The following is an 18,749-nucleotide window of genomic DNA, read 5'->3' as shown; positions in this document are numbered from 1 at the left end:
AGCCTAGATTCCTGGCCCCAGTAGATAATCAGTAAGCATCTGCTGAATGCATGTCTAGATGAATGACAATGAATGCAGCACAGTAATCTCGTGAGCGTCCTGGAGCCCGGGAAACTGCCCTAAGCACCTTTCAGGGCGGTGGTTCCAGTAGCGGATTGGCCCAGGGGGCAGTGGGACCATGAAGTTGGTCCTCTAGGGTGCTGGGCTGCCTGACCCCGCCCCCTGGCCTGGCGGCCCGCCCCGGGGAAGTCACGTGACAGGAACCGACCAATCACGGGGTGGGGCGGGGCTCGAGGCTGCCTGGGGGGCGGCCGGCTGCGGGGCAGACATTCCCGACTGTCCCACCCGGTGGCCGCCCACGATCCCCGCTCTGTGGCCTCATGTCGCGCAGCGGAGCGGACTCTGGGCCGCACCGGCCGGCGCCAGAGGCGGCCGCCGCGGACACAACCTTCCGGGCCAGCGGTAACTGCAGGGCCCCAGGGCTGGGACGCGGAGCCGAGCCTCCCATTCATTAGAAGTTCGGTCCCCACCCCCAGGTCGGCGCGCCCACCCGCGCGGCCGAGGGGCTCGCCAGCCTGGGGGCTGCAGGCCAGTTGGCGCTGGGACTGTCCTAGTCGGGCCCTTTAGCCCCGGGGCAGCCCGGGGCCGAGAGCGCCTCCGATCTTGGGCCTGCTGGTGGGGGGGGATCCGGGGGAGAGACGTCCAGAGAGCTCTGCTGACTGACCTTGACTCTCTGCCTTTAGAGCATCAGCATATCCGCTACAACCCGTTGCAGGATGAGTGGGTGCTGGTGTCAGCTCACCGCATGAAGAGACCCTGGCAGGGGCAAGTAGAACCCTCGTTGCAGAAAACGGTGCCCCGCCATGATCCTCACAACCCTCTGTGCCCCGGGGCCACACGGGCCAATGGAGAGGTAAGACTTTAGAGTCTACAGCTGCAAGCTGGGCCAGGGAGAGTAGCTCCCTCTTACAGTGGCCCCTCCACCCCCATCCACAAGGGCATTGGACTGCCTTTTGGGTTATACCCCACCGAGTCGTTTTGACCCCAGAGTGGGCCTTCCCTACCCAGTAGGGAAGGCGGCCGGTGAAGCCCACCTAGTGACTGGTGGTATTGGACATTGAATGCTTCCAGTCCATTCTTGTCAGTAGGTGAATCCCCACTATGACGGCACCTTTCTGTTTGACAACGACTTCCCGGCTCTACAGCCTGATGCCCCCAATCCAGGTAACCTTGCTCTAGCCACTCTTGAGGGGGGTAGAGAGGTTGGACCTTTGGGGGACTTCTGTTGCAGAGAGTGATACCCCTTTATCTCAGGTCCCAGCGATCACCCTCTTTTCCAAGCAGAGCCTGCTCGAGGAGTTTGGTAAGTATGGATTTCACTCTTAAAACCTTCAAACCAGGGGGCCTCCCTGGTGGCGCAAAGGGTTAAGCACTGCACTGTGAAGCAATCCCAAGCCTCTGCAGCACAGAGTTTGATCCCCCACCTGCCAGGGAACTGACCCACATGGCACAGTAGACCTCTCCTGTCTTGCCTGCTGCTCCCCTCAGCAGTGTATTTCAGTTAGTCTGCCTGTTCTGCTCCCCACTCTCTCTCTGGTGAATCCTCTCACACCTGTACCCCTGCTCTTGTATGCATAAATAAATAAATCTTTAAAAAAGAAAACAACCTGGGCCTCCCTGGTGGCGCAGCGGTTGAGCGCTGGGTTGCAAAGCTGCCCGCAGTCTCTGCCGTGCCGGTTCGATCCCTGGCTGCTCCCCGGCCACTGGAGGAGGGTCCCACATGGCACGCAGACCTCTCCTGCAGCCCGCTGCCTCCCTCAGCAGTGTACTTCGGTCCTTCTGCCTGCTCTGTTTCCCGCTCTGGCTCTGGTGAATTCTCTCACCCTCCCGAGCTTCTGACTGTACCCAGTGCTTGTATAAATAAAAAAAAAAAAAAAAAAGAAAACAACCTTCAAACCAGGGCCTGGACTGAGCTCTGGGGATGGGCCCCGCCCCAGCACAGCCAAGTCCTATACCTCTGTCATCCCTCCCTCCCTCCCTCACCACCTAGTAAGGTCATGTGCTTCCACCCCTGGTCGGATGTGACGCTGCCTCTCATGTCAGTCCCTGAGATCCGGGCTGTCGTCGATGCATGGGCCTCAGTCACAGAGGAGCTGGGTGCCCAGTACCCTTGGGTGCAGGTCTGTGAGGTGGTCCCCTTTCCCGGGCAGGAAAGGGGTGGTGCAGCTTTGCTTCTGGGGGTGGCATTCCTATTGTTACAGGTGTGATTACACCTGTGACTTTAGTAACTTTTGGTTACTTAAGTGCCCTAACCCTACTTGATAGATCTTTGAGAACAAAGGAGCCATGATGGGCTGTTCCAACCCCCACCCCCACTGCCAGGTAAGTGTGGTAGGGGCTCCAGTGGATTTCCCGGCTGAGTCCAAGCTAGCACTGTGGTGAGGGGAAATGGAATACAGGCAGTACAGAGGAAGTATGCTAGCGCCGTGGAGGCTTGGGGTGAAGGATCTGCCTGCTGGTCACTGTTCTTACTCCTTGACAGGTGTGGGCTAGCAGTTTCCTGCCAGATATTGTCCAGCGTGAGGAGCGATCTCAGAGGGCCTATCAGAGTCAGCGTGGAGAGCCCCTGCTGATGGAGTATGGCCGCCAGGAGCTGCTCAGGAAGGTGGGTGAAAACCAGGTTCCACGTCCCTAAGGAGCCCCTCACCTCACCTTAAAAGAGAGAGATGTGTGAAGGGAAAGAGTAAAAGGGAAGTTGCAGAGAGATTTGCTAGGAGGTGAGAGCAGTAATCTAAAGCAGAGATGGTGCTTTAGAGTAAGCTGATACTGGTGGAGGTGGAGGTGGTGAGAGGTTACGAGAGTCTAGGTACATTTTTTTCTTCTCTCCCTGCCTATTTGTTTACCTCCACACCTGCCTTGATGACCTTCTCACCATTTGATCTGTCCAGGAACGTCTGGTCCTAACCAGTGAGCACTGGTTGGTGCTGGTCCCCTTCTGGGCAGTGTGGCCTTTCCAGACACTGCTGCTGCCCCATCGGCATGTGCGACGTCTGCCTGAGCTGACTGCTGCTGAGCGTGATGGTGAGTTTCTCAGCTGGGACCCTGGGACTGGCTCTGGTAGGGTCAGCCTCTGTGCCTCGGGCTAAGAGTCACGTTCTCATTCCAGATCTAGCCTCTGTCATGAAGAAGCTCTTGACCAAGTATGACAACCTATTTGAAACATCCTTTCCCTACTCCATGGGCTGGCATGGTGAGACTTTTTGAGGAACCATCTCTGGCCCCAGTACCATTTCTCAATCTCAGAGACCCACACCAGTGGACTGCAAGTCTTGAAACACTTGTTGGGGGAATCTCCAGAGCAGGGATGCTGGGACTGGGAGCGGAACAGCAAACCTGGTGAAACTGTCTTCCAGTGTATACTTTCCAGGGTCTGGGTGTGTGCACACTGCAGGGAACGCTGAGAGATGTAGATTTCAGGCACCTAGCCTGGTTTGGGGATGAGAATTAGGCTGAAGAACTAAGAAAGGGCCCTTCCCAGCCATCTCTGCCTTGTTCCTTTCAGGGGCTCCCACAGGATCAAAGGCGGATGCCAACTGGGACCACTGGCAGCTTCACGCTCATTACTACCCTCCACTCCTACGGTCTGCCACTGTCCGCAAATTCATGGTTGGCTATGAAATGCTTGCCCAGGCTCAGAGGGACCTCACCCCCGAGCAGGTCAGGACTCAGAGCACCCTGGATCCTCAGGTCTCCTTTCCTGTCTTTGGTCCTTAAGTCATCTCAGTAATTATGACTGAGAACCCCTAAAACCAGGGCATTCCCAGGGACTCAGGAGCTATACAACTCCTTTATTCTCTGGTGACTCCAGCAATCCTTGCCACCTGCTTCCTGGTCCCACCGCCTTCTCCTGGTGTTTCTTGGACATTCAGAACACTATTCTGGGTGGCTCTTATCCTCCCTTATTGGCACTTGTTCCCTTTCTAGGCTGCGGAGAGACTAAGGGCACTTCCTGAGGTTCATTACAGCCTGGGACAGAACGACAGGGAGACAGCAGCCATCGCTTGACCACACTAACCACAGGCCCGTCTGCCTGAGGGAATCAGGGACTATGGTTTGGGCAGATGTGGGATCAATAAAATTGTACTTTTCAAACTTTAATCACATATTCTAACACCAGAGGAATGTGAACTCTAACCCTTAGGGATCTAGGATTAAAGGCTGAGGGAACAGTTCTGACCATGACTTTCCTTTGCTTGCAGATGTACAAAAACTCAAGGATACAAAGATTTTACTACAAATCTGAACAAATTAGTAGTATTATGTCTGGCCTAAAGACTCTCTTACTTGTGGAGTAATGGAGAATATCCAAGTTTAAGAAATTACTTAAAAAATTTGTATTTTTTTTTTTTTAAGATTTTATTTACTGGGGCCTTTGTGGTGGCGCAGGGATTAAAGTCTCAGCACTATCAAGCTATCAGCAGCACTGCAGCATGAGTTCAATCCCCAGACAGGGAGCTACCCACACAGCACAGCAGACCTCACCTGTCTCACCCGCTTCTCCCCTCAGCAGTGTATTTCAGTGGATCTGCCTGCTCTGTTCCCCACTCTATCTCTGGTGAATCCTCTCACTTCCCATACCTCTGGCCTGCACCCCAGTTCTTATACACATAAATAAATAAAAATAAATCTTAAAAAAAAGATTTTATTTATTTTTGCATAGAAGACTTGGAGTATGGGCTAGAAGTGAGGGGGTGGTGAGAGGATTCACCAGAGACAGAGTGGGGAGCAGAGCAGGCAGATTTACTGAAATATACTGCTGAGGGGAACAGCCAGTGAGACAGGAGAGGTCCGCTGCACCATATGTGGGTTAGCTCCTTGGCTGAGGATCTAACTCAGGCTGTTGATAGGCCTAGGACACCTGGGAGGCCCCCCAAATCCTATATTCTTGATTGTGACTAAGACTTTGGGAAGACCAGAGCCTTTCACCACCACTACTCCTAGGGTATCAATTCACCAAGTTTGGGCCTAAGTATTTGGTGGGGAGCGGGTGAGTAGGTTCCTGGTCTCAGTGGTCAGTGGCCAGACCCTGGGCCACTGGCCAGACCCCTGGCTTTGTGAGTGGCTTCAGCTTGACTGTGTTCCAGCCCACAGGGGCTGAAGGGGTGGGTTGGGAACGTGTACGTGGCTTTGTGTCTATGGCTGTTCCAGACCCCACATGCGTCATGCATGTGCAAGCTCTACACACCTCTGTTGCCCCTGTGTCCCAATCATTGCACAGGACAGAAAACAGCTCTGGTAAGAAAGGGACTGCCAAGCTAGGAGCCTCAGGGCCTGGAAACAGTGGGTGGTTCTCGGGGTGACCCTGGCAAGTCCTTTCCTCTAAATTTTTCCCTGGCAAGACTGAGGGTGCGGAAACAACAGACCATGCAGCCCAGGAGACCTGATACTGCCTGGCGTCCTTCACGCTTTTAGGTTTGGGTTTGTGACAAGGCTGGTGAGCAATGTGAGCATGACCCCAGGATGCTTTTTGTCTCCACCCTCTGTCTAGGGAACCAAGTCTCTGGGAGGGAAAATCGTGCCAGGCTGGGCAGTGATGACCTGGCCCAGGAGAACCTGGTTGCCTGCTTTCCAGTCCAGGCCTCTTCCTTGAGACCCTAGAAGGGAAGGGCCTGGGTCTTGGAGTGCTGACCTGGTCTGGCAGCTCAGACAGACATGATACACATCTCGTGGGATCCCACAGTGACTGGGCAGTGGACAAGAGCCCTGGCTGAGTGGCTAGTTTCTTAAGACACATACACAGGAACATGCATACACACCTCACCCTAGACCTCTGATTAGCTGTATTTTCCAATCACTTGGGGAGTTTTAAACGGTACTGATACCTAGGTGCGTCCCTCAGAGATTCTGATTTAATTGGTATGGAGGATGGCCTGGCAGCTCTAAAACCACCATGTCCAGCAAAGTTTGAGGACCAATGCCCTACACCAGTCCTTTCTCTTATCTGGAGTCAGGGGCACCTTCAGCTCCAATCACCTGCCCAGTGCCTCCTGAGCCACTGAAATTGTGGCTTTATTTTCAGACAACCAGGAGCAATAAGAGATCTGGAAACGTCTAGTCCCATGGTCTCAGGGGAGGACAAGACTTCAGTCAAGGACCCAGGAATCCAGCTCCAGACTCTATCCCCTGCAGGCTCCTCAGTCCGGGGCAGGACAGGAAGTGTCCGGCAGAGGTGGGGGTGGAGGGGGGTGATTGGCAGTTGGAGGCTCCAATGGGCCGAGAACCCCCCCCTCCATCACCCCTCTCCTTCCATTGGTGCCTGGGTGGAGCCGCCCCAACTGCGGGGCCCCAGGGCGGGAGGGAGTAGAGGCCAGGGGCAGAGGGCGAGGGCAGAGGGCGCTGGCGGCGGCGGCCGCAGAAGGTGAGGCCTGGTGGGTCTGGCGGGTGTACAGGAGGAAGCCTTGCCAGGAGGAGGCGGGGCAGGGGGTGAAAGAGATGAAGGCCTCTGAGTGACTGACAGACTGTCAGTGTGTGTGACTGTGGAGCTGTGTGTGACCATGTCAGGGGTGAGACTTTGAGTGTCACTTGATGCAACTGTCAGCTAATGTGACTGCGTCCGCCTGTGGCTGCACAGTGTGGGATTATGTGTGTATCTGTCGATGCGCAGTTTTTGGTGAGAGTCTGGTTGTGTGTTTGTGTGTGTGAGAGGGCCTGTGACCACATCAGGGAATGTGTTTTGGGAAGGTCTCTGTGGGGTTTCAGGCTGTGTCTGCCAGTGTGAGAGTGGGTGGCTGGGTTGGCGTGTGCCAGTGTGTGACTTCAGCAGTAGCAGAGCGAGAGTGAGCTTGAACTGTGTGTGTATCCTGTGTCCTAACTGTTAGACTCTGCGGGAGTCGAGTTGTTTTCAACAGCCAATGGGACTGACATTTTTTAGTGTCCAACATTAACAGATCCATCCCCAGCACATGCTTCCCCTTTTTTGTGTGTTTAAGAACTCCTGTCACTGGTCTGCCTTTCCCTGTTTTCTAATTCTTTGACTCAGTTTCTATTTCTTTTTCTCTTCCTGCTGCTGTCTTCCAAGAGTTATCTCTCTCTGTCTCTCCACAGTTTCGTCTCCCTGGGTTTCTCTGTGTATCTGCTTTTTAGTTCTGCTACTCCCAGATCTCTGCATCTCTGTCTCTCTCTGTGCCCTGTGCCTGCCTCTGCTGTCTGTCTGCATCTTGGCTACCCGGGTGCCTGCAACAGTGTGAGATGCAGGTCTGCCATTGCTGAGAGCTCCCTGGAAGAGGGGGCTTAAACCACAAGGAGGAATTGCTTTTGGGAAGTGCTGTGTCCCCACGCCAGGGGCGGAATCCTTGTGTGTGGCTGTGTGAGAGCAGAAGTGTGTCAGCTTGAGTGTGTGGGTATGTGGAAGTCTAAGCGTCTGAGTCTGATTGAGGATTCTGAGTGTATCGGTGTGACTGTATCTGAGAATGCAGGTCTAAGGGTAAGTGTGAGTCTTGTGTATCTGGCACCAGGGGACCAAAGGCATTTCCTGGTGCTGGGGCCGAAAGAGTGGAGGGGGAGGAGGAGAAGAAGCAAGAAAGGGCTGGAACATCCAGGGGAAGGGGAACTAGATTCTCCGGCTTTTCTTTATATCCCCCAACCTGGGGCCTCCTCCCTTCCCCTCGAGAAACACAGGCAACTGTGCCCTAAGGAAATATTTGCTGGAGAATGAAAAGGGAACCCCAGTATGTGTCTGACTGTTTAGTTGATTGTGTCCACGTGTGTTCAAGGGCGTGTCTTTTTGTTGACTGTGCTTGGTGACCCCGTGCATGAATGTGGCTGTGTTTGGCTGTGTGAAAATACAGGGAATCTCTCACTGACAGGGACACAAGCAACCTCCTCTCCCTCCTCTGGCCCTAACTGTGCCTGTGGCTTTCTTTCCAGACTGGGGGAGGCCTCTTCTCTTACCGTGGCCTCGGGTTGGAGGAGGGTGGGAAGAGAGGAGGGAGGAGGAAGGAGGGGGGAGGGGGCCTGGCTAGGGGTGGCTGAGCTCCAGGGCCCAGAGGGGCGGGGGCAGGGAAGGGGAAGCCAGACGGTTCTGGGGTCCCAGAACTGAGTGGAGCTGAGACGGTGCTGTAGCTGGTGGGAGGAAGTCCTGGAGGCCATGGACATTCAGCCACTGGGATCACCGAGGTAGGGTGGGGCTGAACAGGGTACATGTGGTTTGGGGCACAGGGGTGAGCCACTAACACAGACAGACACACAGACACATGGAGACCCCTGTTTCTGCTCTACTGGGGGAAGGGTCAATGCACTTTCTCTTCGGGAGCCCTCATCAGGCCCTCTCCCATCTGCCCTTCTCCTGTCCCCATGCCTGTTCCTCCATTGCCTTTCTCCTCCTGCCTTTCCCCATCTAGAATTCCTCTTTCCTAGCACCCCAACCCCCATACACACACTGTTGCTTACCTCCTTCTCAGCCTTTCTGAGTTCCTGCTACCCCAGTCCAGCCTTTGCCTCACTGTACCCCGCTGCTTCCCAGGCCTGATTCGTGAGCATCTCTTGGGCATGTGACCCCCACCTCGGGGGTGGGGGTGGGGGCCCTGTCCCTGCAGGCTCCCTGCTCTTCTCAGCCTCCTCTCCCCTCCCCGCCACCCTGTCTCCATCTGCTGGCTCCTTGCCCGCCCCCAGCCTTTGGCAGCAGCCAGGGCATCTGGATCTGCTTAACTCTGCAGCCTCAGCTTGCACCCTAGCCCGATCCAGGCTCTCAGGCTCAGGACCAACAAGATTCCAGAGTCAGGCCCAATGAGTGGCCCAAGTAGCCAGAGCAAGGAGCCGGCCAGAGGAGAAGAGGCTTGGCAGCCAGGCCTCATGGCAGGAGTACAGGATGGGCTCAGACCCACCAGTGACAGCCCCCTGCTCCAGGGTGAAGAGGCTGCCTTGTGTCAGTCAGAGGCAATGATTAGCCCTGGGTCAGGTGGGGTGGACACAAGAATTCCCAACAGCTGGATTGGAGGAGTTGATAGGAGTGATTGAGCCAGTGCCAGCTCTTGGTGCCAGGGGTGGGCGCCAAGGGTGGTGTAGGGAGGGTGGTGGTGTTGGCACAGTCTGTTGCCTCCGGCTTTTGTTCTGGGCCCTAAGCCCAGGACTGAGATGGAGTGTGTGTGTGTGTGTGTGTGTATACACGCTTGGATCAGATCCCCCAATGATTTTTGTTATCCCTCTCTGACTTGGTCCCTCAGTTTTTCTCCCAGTACACCAGTTTGGGAGAGGAGGAAGCAGGCTTTAGCCTTCCCTTTGGGGTGCAGGGGATCTTAACCTTGCTTCTCTCCCCACAGATGAGCAGCAGTTGCTCAGGGCTGAGCAGGGTCCTGGTGGCCGTGGCTACAGCTCTGGTGTCTGCTTCTTCCCCCTGCCCCCAGGCCTGGGGCCCCCCAGGTGAGAAGAAGCCTATTTTATGACCCCAACTCTGACTTGTGACTTGCTGCCTTCACTGTGACTCCTTCCCAGGCCTAACCTGTGACTTCTAATACCTGACATCCAACCTGGCAGCAAACCCCCTGATAGAGGGGTCTTCTGACCTCCCTCTCACTCAGATTACAACATGATGGTTTGATCAAATAGCCCCACCTATGGCTTAAAAGTCTGCTCATAACCCTGTCCCTCTTACAAAGTGGGGGCCTGGGTAGGGAAGGGTGCGAGAGAGAGAAAGGAAGAGGCTTTCCTCAGAATTGCCTTTCACAGGAGTCCAGTATGGGCAGCCTGGCAGGTCCATGACATTGTGTTGCCCCGGAGTGACTACTGGGTAAGTGCCCCACCACCACCCTGACTCTCATGACCCTTTCTTGGCCTCACCCAGTCCTTATGCCCCCTCTTGTCCTTCCCCTGTACCTCTCTATCTGTTCCTAGCCCCAAAACCATCCTTATTCAACAGAAAATTTCAACTGACTGGTATTGAGCACCTGCTAAGTAACTGGCCTGTTCTGGGCTCTGGGATACAGAATTTGCTTCCTAGTGGGGTAGACAGATAATAAGCAAATAAGGACCTTACCAGGTAGTAATACCTGCAGGGCAGAAAATCAAAAGCGGCATGTGGAAGAGGATAATTGAATGATTACTTTTTATTGGTAATCAGGGAAGGCCTCTTTGAAGAGGTGACACTGAAGTTGATTTCTGAAGGTGAGGAAAGAGGCAGCCATGTGTAGCAGGGGTATAAGCATTCCTGAGAGAGGGACAACTAGTACAAGTGCCCTGAAGTGGGACTGAGCGCAACACTGCGGAACAGAAAGACCAAAGATCAGCGCAGTGGGTGAGAGGGGAGAGGTAGGAAGGAAGGTTTGGGCTGGATCACCAGGGACTGCTAAAGTGGCTTAAAAGGAGTTTGGGTTTTATTGCAAGAAGCCAATGGGACCTGTGGCATGGTCTGACTTATGCTTTGTCTATCATCACATCATCAGGGCCCCGGTGTCCTGGTTTCGGGACGGTGAGCCGAGACTGCTCCAGGGACCTGACTCTGGACTAGGGCACGAACTGGTCCTGGCCCAGGCAGATAGCACTGACGAGGGCATCTACATCTGCCGGACCCTGGATGGTGCACTTGGGGGCATGGTGACCCTGCAGCTGGGCTGTGAGTTGGGGAGGGAGTCTTGGGTGGCAGTGATGAGATGCAGGGTCCCTGAGGGAATTCAGGCCCTGAGTAGCCCTCTGGGATAGGCTCCAGCTGTCCCCTCTGTCTCTAGACCCCCCAGCCCGCCCTGTCGTCTCCTGTCAAGCAGCCGACTATGAGAATTTCTCCTGCACTTGGAGTCCGAGTCAGGTTAGCGGTTTACCTACCCGCTACCTCACCTCCTACAGGTGTGTGCATGATCGGGTGTGTATGCCTCTACATTTGGGTGTGTTGGCACAATGTGGGTATGGGAGGCAGGGATGGAGGTCTCAAGGAAGGCCTCAGCGAGGGAGAGAGGACCCTCTTTTCCTTCCTGACCTCAGATGGTCCCCTCCCTGCCAGGAAGAAGACAGTGCCGGGAGCTGATGGTCAAAGGTAGGACATAAGGGAGAGGCTGGGATCTCCAGCTAGAGACGGCAATAGGCATTGCCAAAGCCCAAGACCACATCCTCCCTCCTAGGATGAGTCCATCCACAGGACCTTGGCCATGCCCACAGGACCCCCCGGGGGCGGCCCGCTGTGTGGTCCATGGTGCAGAGTTCTGGAGCCAGTACCGGATCAATGTGACTGAGGTGAACCCGTTGGGGGCCAGCACACGCTTGCTGGATGTGAGCTTGCAGAGCATATGTGAGTATCGCCCATAGAATCTCCCCCCACTTCCTCACCACAGAGACCCCAAATAAACTCAGACTACAGCTATTCCAACACAGAACACTCCCCCCCAGAGCTCCCAGTTTCCTCCTAGTAGAGACCCCTTTCATCACACAGATGGCCTATATAGAGTTTGGGAAGCCAAAGAGGCCAGAGATCAGCGCTCAGGAGGCAGGGTTACCTCAGTGCACACTCCCTAGAGGCTGCCCCTAGAGCCCTCTCCAGAAGTCCTTCCTGACTGCCTGGTCCCAGGACTGCCTCTCTGCTTCTAGGCCCTGTGGTGAAGGCTGCCATATTTCATGTCCTTTCTATGTATGGAAGGGTGACAGTAAAACCCTTCTGGAATTTGGGCTAATTCAACTTCTTCCTTGGATGGAAAGAAAAACCACTCTTTTATTCACTCAACAAACATTTCAAAAACGTGTCCCCAGATCTCATCTTATTTTATAATGTGCATGACTGCGCTTTAGCCTAGTGGATGATTAAGCTTATGATTTCCCCAGTTCCCTTGGAAGTGCTTCATTCAGATGCCATTAGGCACACACTCACCTCCCCTTGAGAGGTTCTGGGTAAGGGATGGGTACCTGTCACCTGCCCTGACTTGTGTCTCCACTGCTGTCAGTGCGCCCTGACCCTCCCCAGGGACTGCGGGTAGAGTCAGTACCTGGTTATCCCCGACGCCTGCGTGCCAGCTGGATGTACCCCGCCTCCTGGCCCCGTCAGCCCCACTTCCTGCTCAAGTTTCGGCTGCAGTACCGTCCAGCACAGCATCCGGCCTGGTCCACGGTGAGACCTGGAGTGTGTCCTCATCTGGGGCTGTGGGTCCTGTCTCAGGTTTCATGTTCCCGGGTGTTCTGTGTGGCTTTCCAGCACTGGCAGGTCACCAAAGCTATGTTTCCTCCCCCTACAGAGTGCTCTCCGTGGGCCAGGCTTGGTGCTGGGTGCTGGGGTGCCAGTGGGGACCAACAGATCCAGCCTTTGCCCTTCAGGGCTGTAACTCTGGTGTAAGCCTGTCTATGGGAAGACAGCAGTGACTTCTTAAAAATAACTTTTCAGGAAAAGGAGTGCCTTTCATCCAGAGGCATATCCTCATCAAACACTTATCTAGATGAGGTAGTAGTGAATATATCTAGATGAGGGTAGTAGTGAATTTCCATGTCTGGAGATGTCAGAGATTGGCTGGCATCAGTTCTGGGGGAGCTGCCTCCTTAGATAATAACCAACATCTATTGAGAGCTGCCTGCCTGCCAGCGACCTTGTTAACCCATTTTACAGGATTATCTCATTTAGGTGTATTTACCTCCATTTTAAATGAAAAAACGTAAGGCACAGAGAGACCCAAGGTCACCCACTAAAGGCTGCAGCAAGATTTGAACCCAGGCAACCTGATGCCACAGCCTGTTCTGTGTAACTACTATGCCCGTTTGTCTTCCGAACATAAAGTGTAGACTTGACCTCATCGTGAGTCACAACACATGCTCTGCCAGGTTGATTGGGAGGAAGGGTACTCTTTGCAAACTGGGGCTGAGGTAGGCTCCAAGTTTGCAACAGAGAAAATCATCTCCCGTTCCCCCCCCGCCCTTCCACACACACAGGTGGAGCCAGCTGGATTGGAGGAGGTGATCACAGATGCCGTGGCTGGGCTGCCCCACGCAGTGCGGGTCAGTGCCAGGGATTTTCTGGACGCTGGCACCTGGAGCGCTTGGAGCCCAGAGGCCTGGGGGACTCCCAGCAGTGGTAAGAGACAGAGCCACCTGAAGAAGGCCCCACTCCACAGTGCCTATCAGCTAGATGTGTTGGCAAGAGCTGGCAGCCTGGCACAGGCCGGGCCCATGCAGCTGTGGCATTGCGGTCCAGGCTTCAGCCTTGATTGCCTGCAGCCCCATCTAACTTAAGCCCTGCTTCTCAGCCTCTACCCCGGCTGCATTCCCAGAAGCTTTCGAGCTCCCCCTCCCTGCACAGCTGTATTGGCAGTTCTCCTCAGGTGTCATCTCCCTTCAGGGCCCCTGCCGAAGTCGATGCCAGCTGGGGCCCAGCCACACACACAGCGAGAGGAGGTGCCTCAGGAGGATAGTTCCACTCCTCCAAGGCCATCCCTGCAGCCAGACCCTCGGCCACTTGGTAAGCTTGAGTAGATGGGAATGGGTTGTAGAAGACAGAAAGCCCCAGATAGAAGGGGTCACCAAGTTTGGTCAGATTTGCTCTCACAGTGGCATGTGACATTCCCCCCTCCTTAACCCAGATCATAGGGACCCTCTGGAGCAGGTGGCTGTGCTGGCGTCTTTGGGAATCTTCTCTTTCTTGGGACTGGCAGCTGGGGCTCTGGCACTGGGGCTCTGGTAAGTGACTTCCATTGGTCCCTCAGCCTCTGATTCCACACACTCTGATATCTATAAACCATCCCCATCCCCACCCCTCATGATTTCCCACTGAACCTGTCTGAATCTAGAACTTCTTCCCCTAGCTTCACCCCTATCTTCATGATTCTCGCTGATACCTCTCCTGAGCCTTTACTGATAAACCCTTTTGGAGGACTGAAATGCCCCACATTGTTAGGGACAGCTGCCTTTTTATGTCCCAGGCTGAGGCTGAGACCAGGAGGGAAGGATGAACCCCAAAAGCCTGGGTTCTTGGCCCCAATAATTTCAGTGGACAAGCTTCCAGGTGAGTAGGACTTACAGGAGGTTTGGACTTGGAGCTATGGTTCCTCATTTTGAGAGTCTAGATTAAGAGCCAGGTGCCCTAGTCACCTGGTGTTGGGAATCTGAGCTAAAAGATCTCTTCATTCTTTTGATGTCTGTGTTAGGAATTGAGCTTTCATTTTTGAGTCCCTGAGCTCAGAATTGGATTTCTGTTCTCTCTTGCAGGGTATTGGGGCTCCTAGATGGGCTCCTTCCTTATTTTCAGGATGTTAGACTCAGACCTGGATATCCATCCTTATTCTTGGGGTGTCTTGGATCACAGCTAAGATCATTCTGGGCCAAGATCCATACTTACTATCTTCCTTATTTGCCTCCTGCTGCTTCTAGGAACGCCAAACCTGTAGAGGACCAGCAAGTCTTCAGCTGATTCCACCTATAACATTGTCTGGTGTGGATGGATGGACAGATAGAACCAGGCAGGACAATATATCCTCATGGAGGGGGTTATCTCAGCTTGATGTTCTGTTTGGAGCCCATTTCTGTGAATCTCCGTGTGCCAAACTTGCCAGCTAAAAGGTGCCGGAGCCCCTGATTTCATCCCAGAGCTGGAGATCCCCCTGAAGAATGTGTGTAGGTGTGTATGTCTGTGTTCGTGGGTGACTATGTGTAGATAAAGCAGGGAACGTGTGTTCATTGCATGCCTGTATGTATGTAGTTGCATGGGGAGTATGTGTGGCTCTTTGGCTCTTGGCTTTGCCCCTGGTGGGGGTCGTGGAGGTGTGAATAAAGAGAATGTTTATTGACATATCTCTAAGCTTCAGATTCAGGGCTCTCAGGAGAGGGCACAGTACTTGGAGACCACACTGGAGACTATCTCACAATGCTACTTTATTATTTTGGTTCTTGAGGGCCCCAACCCATTTTCCTTTTCAGCCACAAATTCATATGGGCAGAGTCCCCCGGAACCTCTTCCCTTGGCGCTCAAGCCACCTGGCTAAGCTGCCGTTCTGGGGGTGGATGCAGACGCTGCGCCGAGACAGGTGAAGTCTGGGAAAGGAAAGGTTCAAAGTCATGGTTGTAGCTTGGGAATGAGATTAGGGTCCAGGGTTAAGGACAAAGGCAAATGAAAACCTGCGTCAGCAGCAGAATTAGCAGTTGGGTCTGAGGTTGGGATCGGCATCAGTTGGGACTGATTGGCATCAGGGATGGGGTTAGCACTCACACAAAGGCCTGAAGGTGGCATTCCCCATTAGCCTCCTGTATTTCCACCCGGATAACTTTCCTCAGCAGCTTATTTGGCAGAGGCTGTCGGTAGAGCTGAGTGCAGCAGTTAGTGCTGGAAGGCAGTGGCAATTCTAAGAGACAAAGGCGCCATGTGTTCCGCGGCTTTTCATTCAGAACTTCTCCATCAGAATCCCTCTAGCTGGAGGCTAGGTTTCTTGAGCCCCTCCATCCCATTCATCCAGGTCCCTTGCTTTCTAGACCCCCAAGCACTCACCTTCTCCATGGTCTGGGCTCAGGAGCAACAGTAGCAGCAGGAGGCTGTTGGTAGGTGAGAGTCCCTTCATGCTGCTTAGCTGGATACTCCCCTCTCTCCCTCCTACCTTTTATCTAGGTGCCTGTTCCCTGGGGCACCAGGTGAGTCAGAGGCAGGTGAAGATGTACCAGTTGCTCATTCTGTGGCATTCCTGGGTCCTAATTGCCACAATCCACAGAGCCCTTCTTCTTCTAGGGCTGCCATTTCCCATGTGCGCCTAAGCTGGGCAGAGAAGCTGAGGAGAGGGCTAGGGCTTAGGGTGTCACCTCATGGGGCAGCAGCATTGGGAGTGGTGCGGGATGAAGGAAAGACAACGCAAAGTCCAAGTGAGAGAGAGGCCTAGAAGGGCTTCCACTTAAAAAAAGTGCAGCCCCGGGCCTCCCTGGTGGTGCAAGGGGTTGAGCACAGCACCGTGATGCTGTCCACAGCCTCTGCAGCACAAGTTTGAGTTCTATCCCCAGCTGGCCAGGGAGCTACCCATGTGGTGTGGCAGACCTCTCCTGTCTCACCCGCTGCTCCCCTCAGCAGTGTATTTCATTTCAGTCAGTCTGCCTGTTCTGCTCCCCACTCTGTCTCTGGTGAATCCTCACACCTCTGGCTTGTACCCTAGTTCTGTATGCCTAGATAGATAAATCTTAAAAAAGAAAAAAAAAGTGCAGCCCGGATCTATGGCAGTGTCATATTTAGAACCAGGTTCAGAGAAGGTGGGCAAGAAGTACATGGAGTAATGCACATGCGTGGGGGATGCATCACCCTCTGGTGCAAGCTAGGGTGGCGTGACCAGGGGCTATTGCTTGGGGAGCTCCACAGTTGTCCATAATCAAAGCTCATGATCTCTAATCCCTGTTCTTATCTAACTTTCTGCTAATCTTTACAATTAAGGTGTTCTAGCTGACCTTGTTAATCTGGCCATAAAGTCTGCCTGCTGTTTTCAGCAGATACTGGTTTCCCAGTATATGCCTCATACCAGGACTTTTGCCCTGGTGAGAGGCCCCTGCATGACTCTACATTTTAGCTTGACCAGCAGGAACACTGGGCACCAAGACAATAGCCCTGATAACAAAGAGGCCTGGGGATTCCACATCAGGGACTTACAGTACAGTGACTGCAAGGATCCACAGTGGCGCCCAATGATGGATATTCACACTCACACACCCCTAGCTACACATTCATAGTCACACTTCAGTCACTCCATCAGCCTCACATGGCCAGACAACCACATCAGAATCAAACAAGTCCAGTGCACTCAAAGCCCTACTCCGACACATTTGTGTTTTCACAACCATCCATCACACATCCATATTAGCACAGATTCTATAGGGGTGATGGGGTGGGTGGGAGCAGAGGGCAGGCCAGCATCAACTTGCCTTCATGTTTCCTTCCCCACTTCTTACTCTAGCCTGCCTACCTTATCAAGAGAAATTGATGGGAATGGGTCCCTAAAACAGACCCATGGGCTGATAAGTCTTGGCTGGGACCTTGGCTGGGACTGGCCACATTGAGTGAGAAGCTAGTGGTATTGCGTGGGTGTCTTGGGGATGGTGAGGTAGGGACTATTTTTCCCAGGAAGATGGAACAAGAAGGAAGCCAGACGAGGCCAGGTGAGGGAAGATAAAATTCTTTAGTGCCAGGTTACTACTGTCAACAGGTAAAATACACAAATCTTATCTTCCTGTTGTTGCCTAGTCCTGTCCCAGGAATGTCAGCCTCTTGCCAGCAGGGGTCTGGGGTTCCAAGACTCAATCACTGGTTTATTAGAGACATAAGACTCAAGAGCTCAATTACCTCTCTTTTGTCTGGTCAAATTCTAGCCTCTTTCCACTGTGGGCTTGGAGGAACATCCCTCCTCACCAACGTCCAGTGAAAGCCCACATCAACAACCCCTGCACCCTCTGCATCCCATCCTCCTGCAAAAGCCCCCCAGTCCCATCTCCTTCCTGTGCCTTCCATCCTAATTCTACACCAAGCATTTATTTCCCTCTTCCCTTTCTTCCCCCTCCCTGCAAGTCAAAATTCCTCCTCCACCTCCAGTCCTTTCCAGGAAGCTGGGGACTGCCTAGGGTGGGGACAAGCTGCTAAATTTAGGTCCCCTGGCACCTTGAAGAATCTCTTACTCCTGATCTGGGGATTTTAGCCCTCCAATCCTGCTTGGCATTTGAAACATAAACTGAGTCATAACCCAGTAATCCAGATCTTGTCTTGTTGCAGGGGTGCCTTTGAAGCCTGCTCTTTGGTGAGCTACCCCTGTGGTACAGGGCTGCTCTTGGGACAGGGATTCATATCTTTTTCCCTGGCATCTCTTTCTGCTGCAGAGCTGTGACGATTGGGGGGACCTTCAGCTCCTAGTGTAGGGTTACTTCCCCTCCCAGTCTGAACAGCTTGAATTTTTACTCCCTCCTGTCCAGGGTGAGGTTGAAGGCCCTTTCCTGGAGTTTTTCTTATTGACACTAGGTCTTCTCACATTGTATTGTTGAGGTGTAGCCCAGGACTAGACAGGGCACTCTACTTTTGAAAGGGTTCTTGATGTAGACATTGTGAGCAAGTGGCTCAAGAGCCTGGGTCTTTTCTTGAAAGTGGTCACAACCCAGAGGTCACTGTACTTGACCTCTGGATCTAGGAGTCAAGAAGTTCAAGGAGTTCCCTTTAACTTCTAATACCAGAGGCCATAAATTCTTTCTTCCACCCTCCAGTCTGGACTTGTGCCTCAGAGCTTGGATATAGCCATTGAGGTACCATCATCTTGTCACAGGTCTTCTTCATTAGCTGGCTGTTTGCCACACACTTTATGGTCTTTCCTGGACTTTTAGTCCAGAGACCTAGGAAGGCAAGAAACAAATTCATCTGAGTATGTATCCATTTCCCCCCTTTGGTTTCTCCAAATATAGAGCCAAGTCTTCTCTTCAGCCATAACTTGCTATAGCAGAGGCAATCCCAGGCTAAAAGTTAGATTCCTACCTTGTCTCCTTCTCCATCCCCCCACACACAAGGCTGTGTCTTTAATCCTGTGGTGTCCTTTCTGCTGTTGTAGCCAGTCCTTAACTGAAAGCAGACCCACCCAGGAGTCTCTGACCACTAGTACTCTCAAGCCAACTGGGTGACAAGACAGAAGGCAGGGCCTCTCTGGTGGTGCAAGGGGTTAAGACGCAACCCTTAAAGCTATCCTCAGTCACTGAAGCACAAGTTTGATCCCCAGCCTGCCAGGGAGCAACCCACATGGCGCAGCAGACCTCTCCTGACTTGCCCACTGCTCCCCTCAGCAGTGTACTTTGGTCAA

The 18,749-nt window shown here is 53.5% G+C and overlaps 3 protein-coding genes across 3 annotated transcripts; 2 read left to right on the top strand and 1 right to left on the bottom strand.

The window, feature by feature from the left end:
* Positions 1 to 380: 380 nt before the first annotated feature.
* GALT (galactose-1-phosphate uridylyltransferase) lies at positions 381 to 4,065 on the top strand (the record flags this gene model as incomplete). Its single annotated transcript, XM_084236768.1, has 11 exons — positions 381 to 462; positions 744 to 913; positions 1,149 to 1,224; positions 1,315 to 1,363; positions 2,051 to 2,180; positions 2,326 to 2,382; positions 2,543 to 2,665; positions 2,949 to 3,081; positions 3,167 to 3,250; positions 3,563 to 3,717; positions 3,985 to 4,065. The coding sequence occupies 11 exons, from the start codon at positions 381 to 383 to the stop codon at positions 4,063 to 4,065; spliced, it is 1,140 nt and encodes a 379-aa protein (XP_084092894.1).
* Positions 4,066 to 9,317: 5,252 nt separating this feature from the next.
* On the top strand, positions 9,318 to 13,968 carry IL11RA (interleukin 11 receptor subunit alpha; the record flags this gene model as incomplete). The annotated part of the gene is made up of 11 exons (XM_084238999.1): positions 9,318 to 9,417; positions 9,724 to 9,784; positions 10,437 to 10,606; positions 10,719 to 10,833; positions 10,988 to 11,020; positions 11,106 to 11,272; positions 11,919 to 12,082; positions 12,892 to 13,033; positions 13,298 to 13,417; positions 13,539 to 13,635; positions 13,878 to 13,968. The coding sequence occupies 11 exons, from the start codon at positions 9,318 to 9,320 to the stop codon at positions 13,966 to 13,968; spliced, it is 1,260 nt and encodes a 419-aa protein (XP_084095125.1).
* A 911-nt stretch (positions 13,969 to 14,879) lies between these two features.
* CCL27 (C-C motif chemokine ligand 27) lies at positions 14,880 to 15,506 on the bottom strand (the record flags this gene model as incomplete). Its single annotated transcript, XM_084238748.1, has 3 exons — positions 14,880 to 14,985; positions 15,161 to 15,293; positions 15,437 to 15,506. The coding sequence occupies 3 exons, from the start codon at positions 15,504 to 15,506 to the stop codon at positions 14,880 to 14,882; spliced, it is 309 nt and encodes a 102-aa protein (XP_084094874.1).
* Between the last annotated feature and the right edge of the window lie 3,243 nt (positions 15,507 to 18,749).

This window comes from Talpa europaea (genome assembly GCF_964194135.1).
Source record: "Talpa europaea genome assembly, chromosome: 7".
Lineage (NCBI taxonomy): Eukaryota > Metazoa > Chordata > Mammalia > Eulipotyphla > Talpidae > Talpa > Talpa europaea.
Note: the sequence above shows the minus strand (reverse complement) of the source record. Positions and strands in the feature narration are given on the sequence as shown.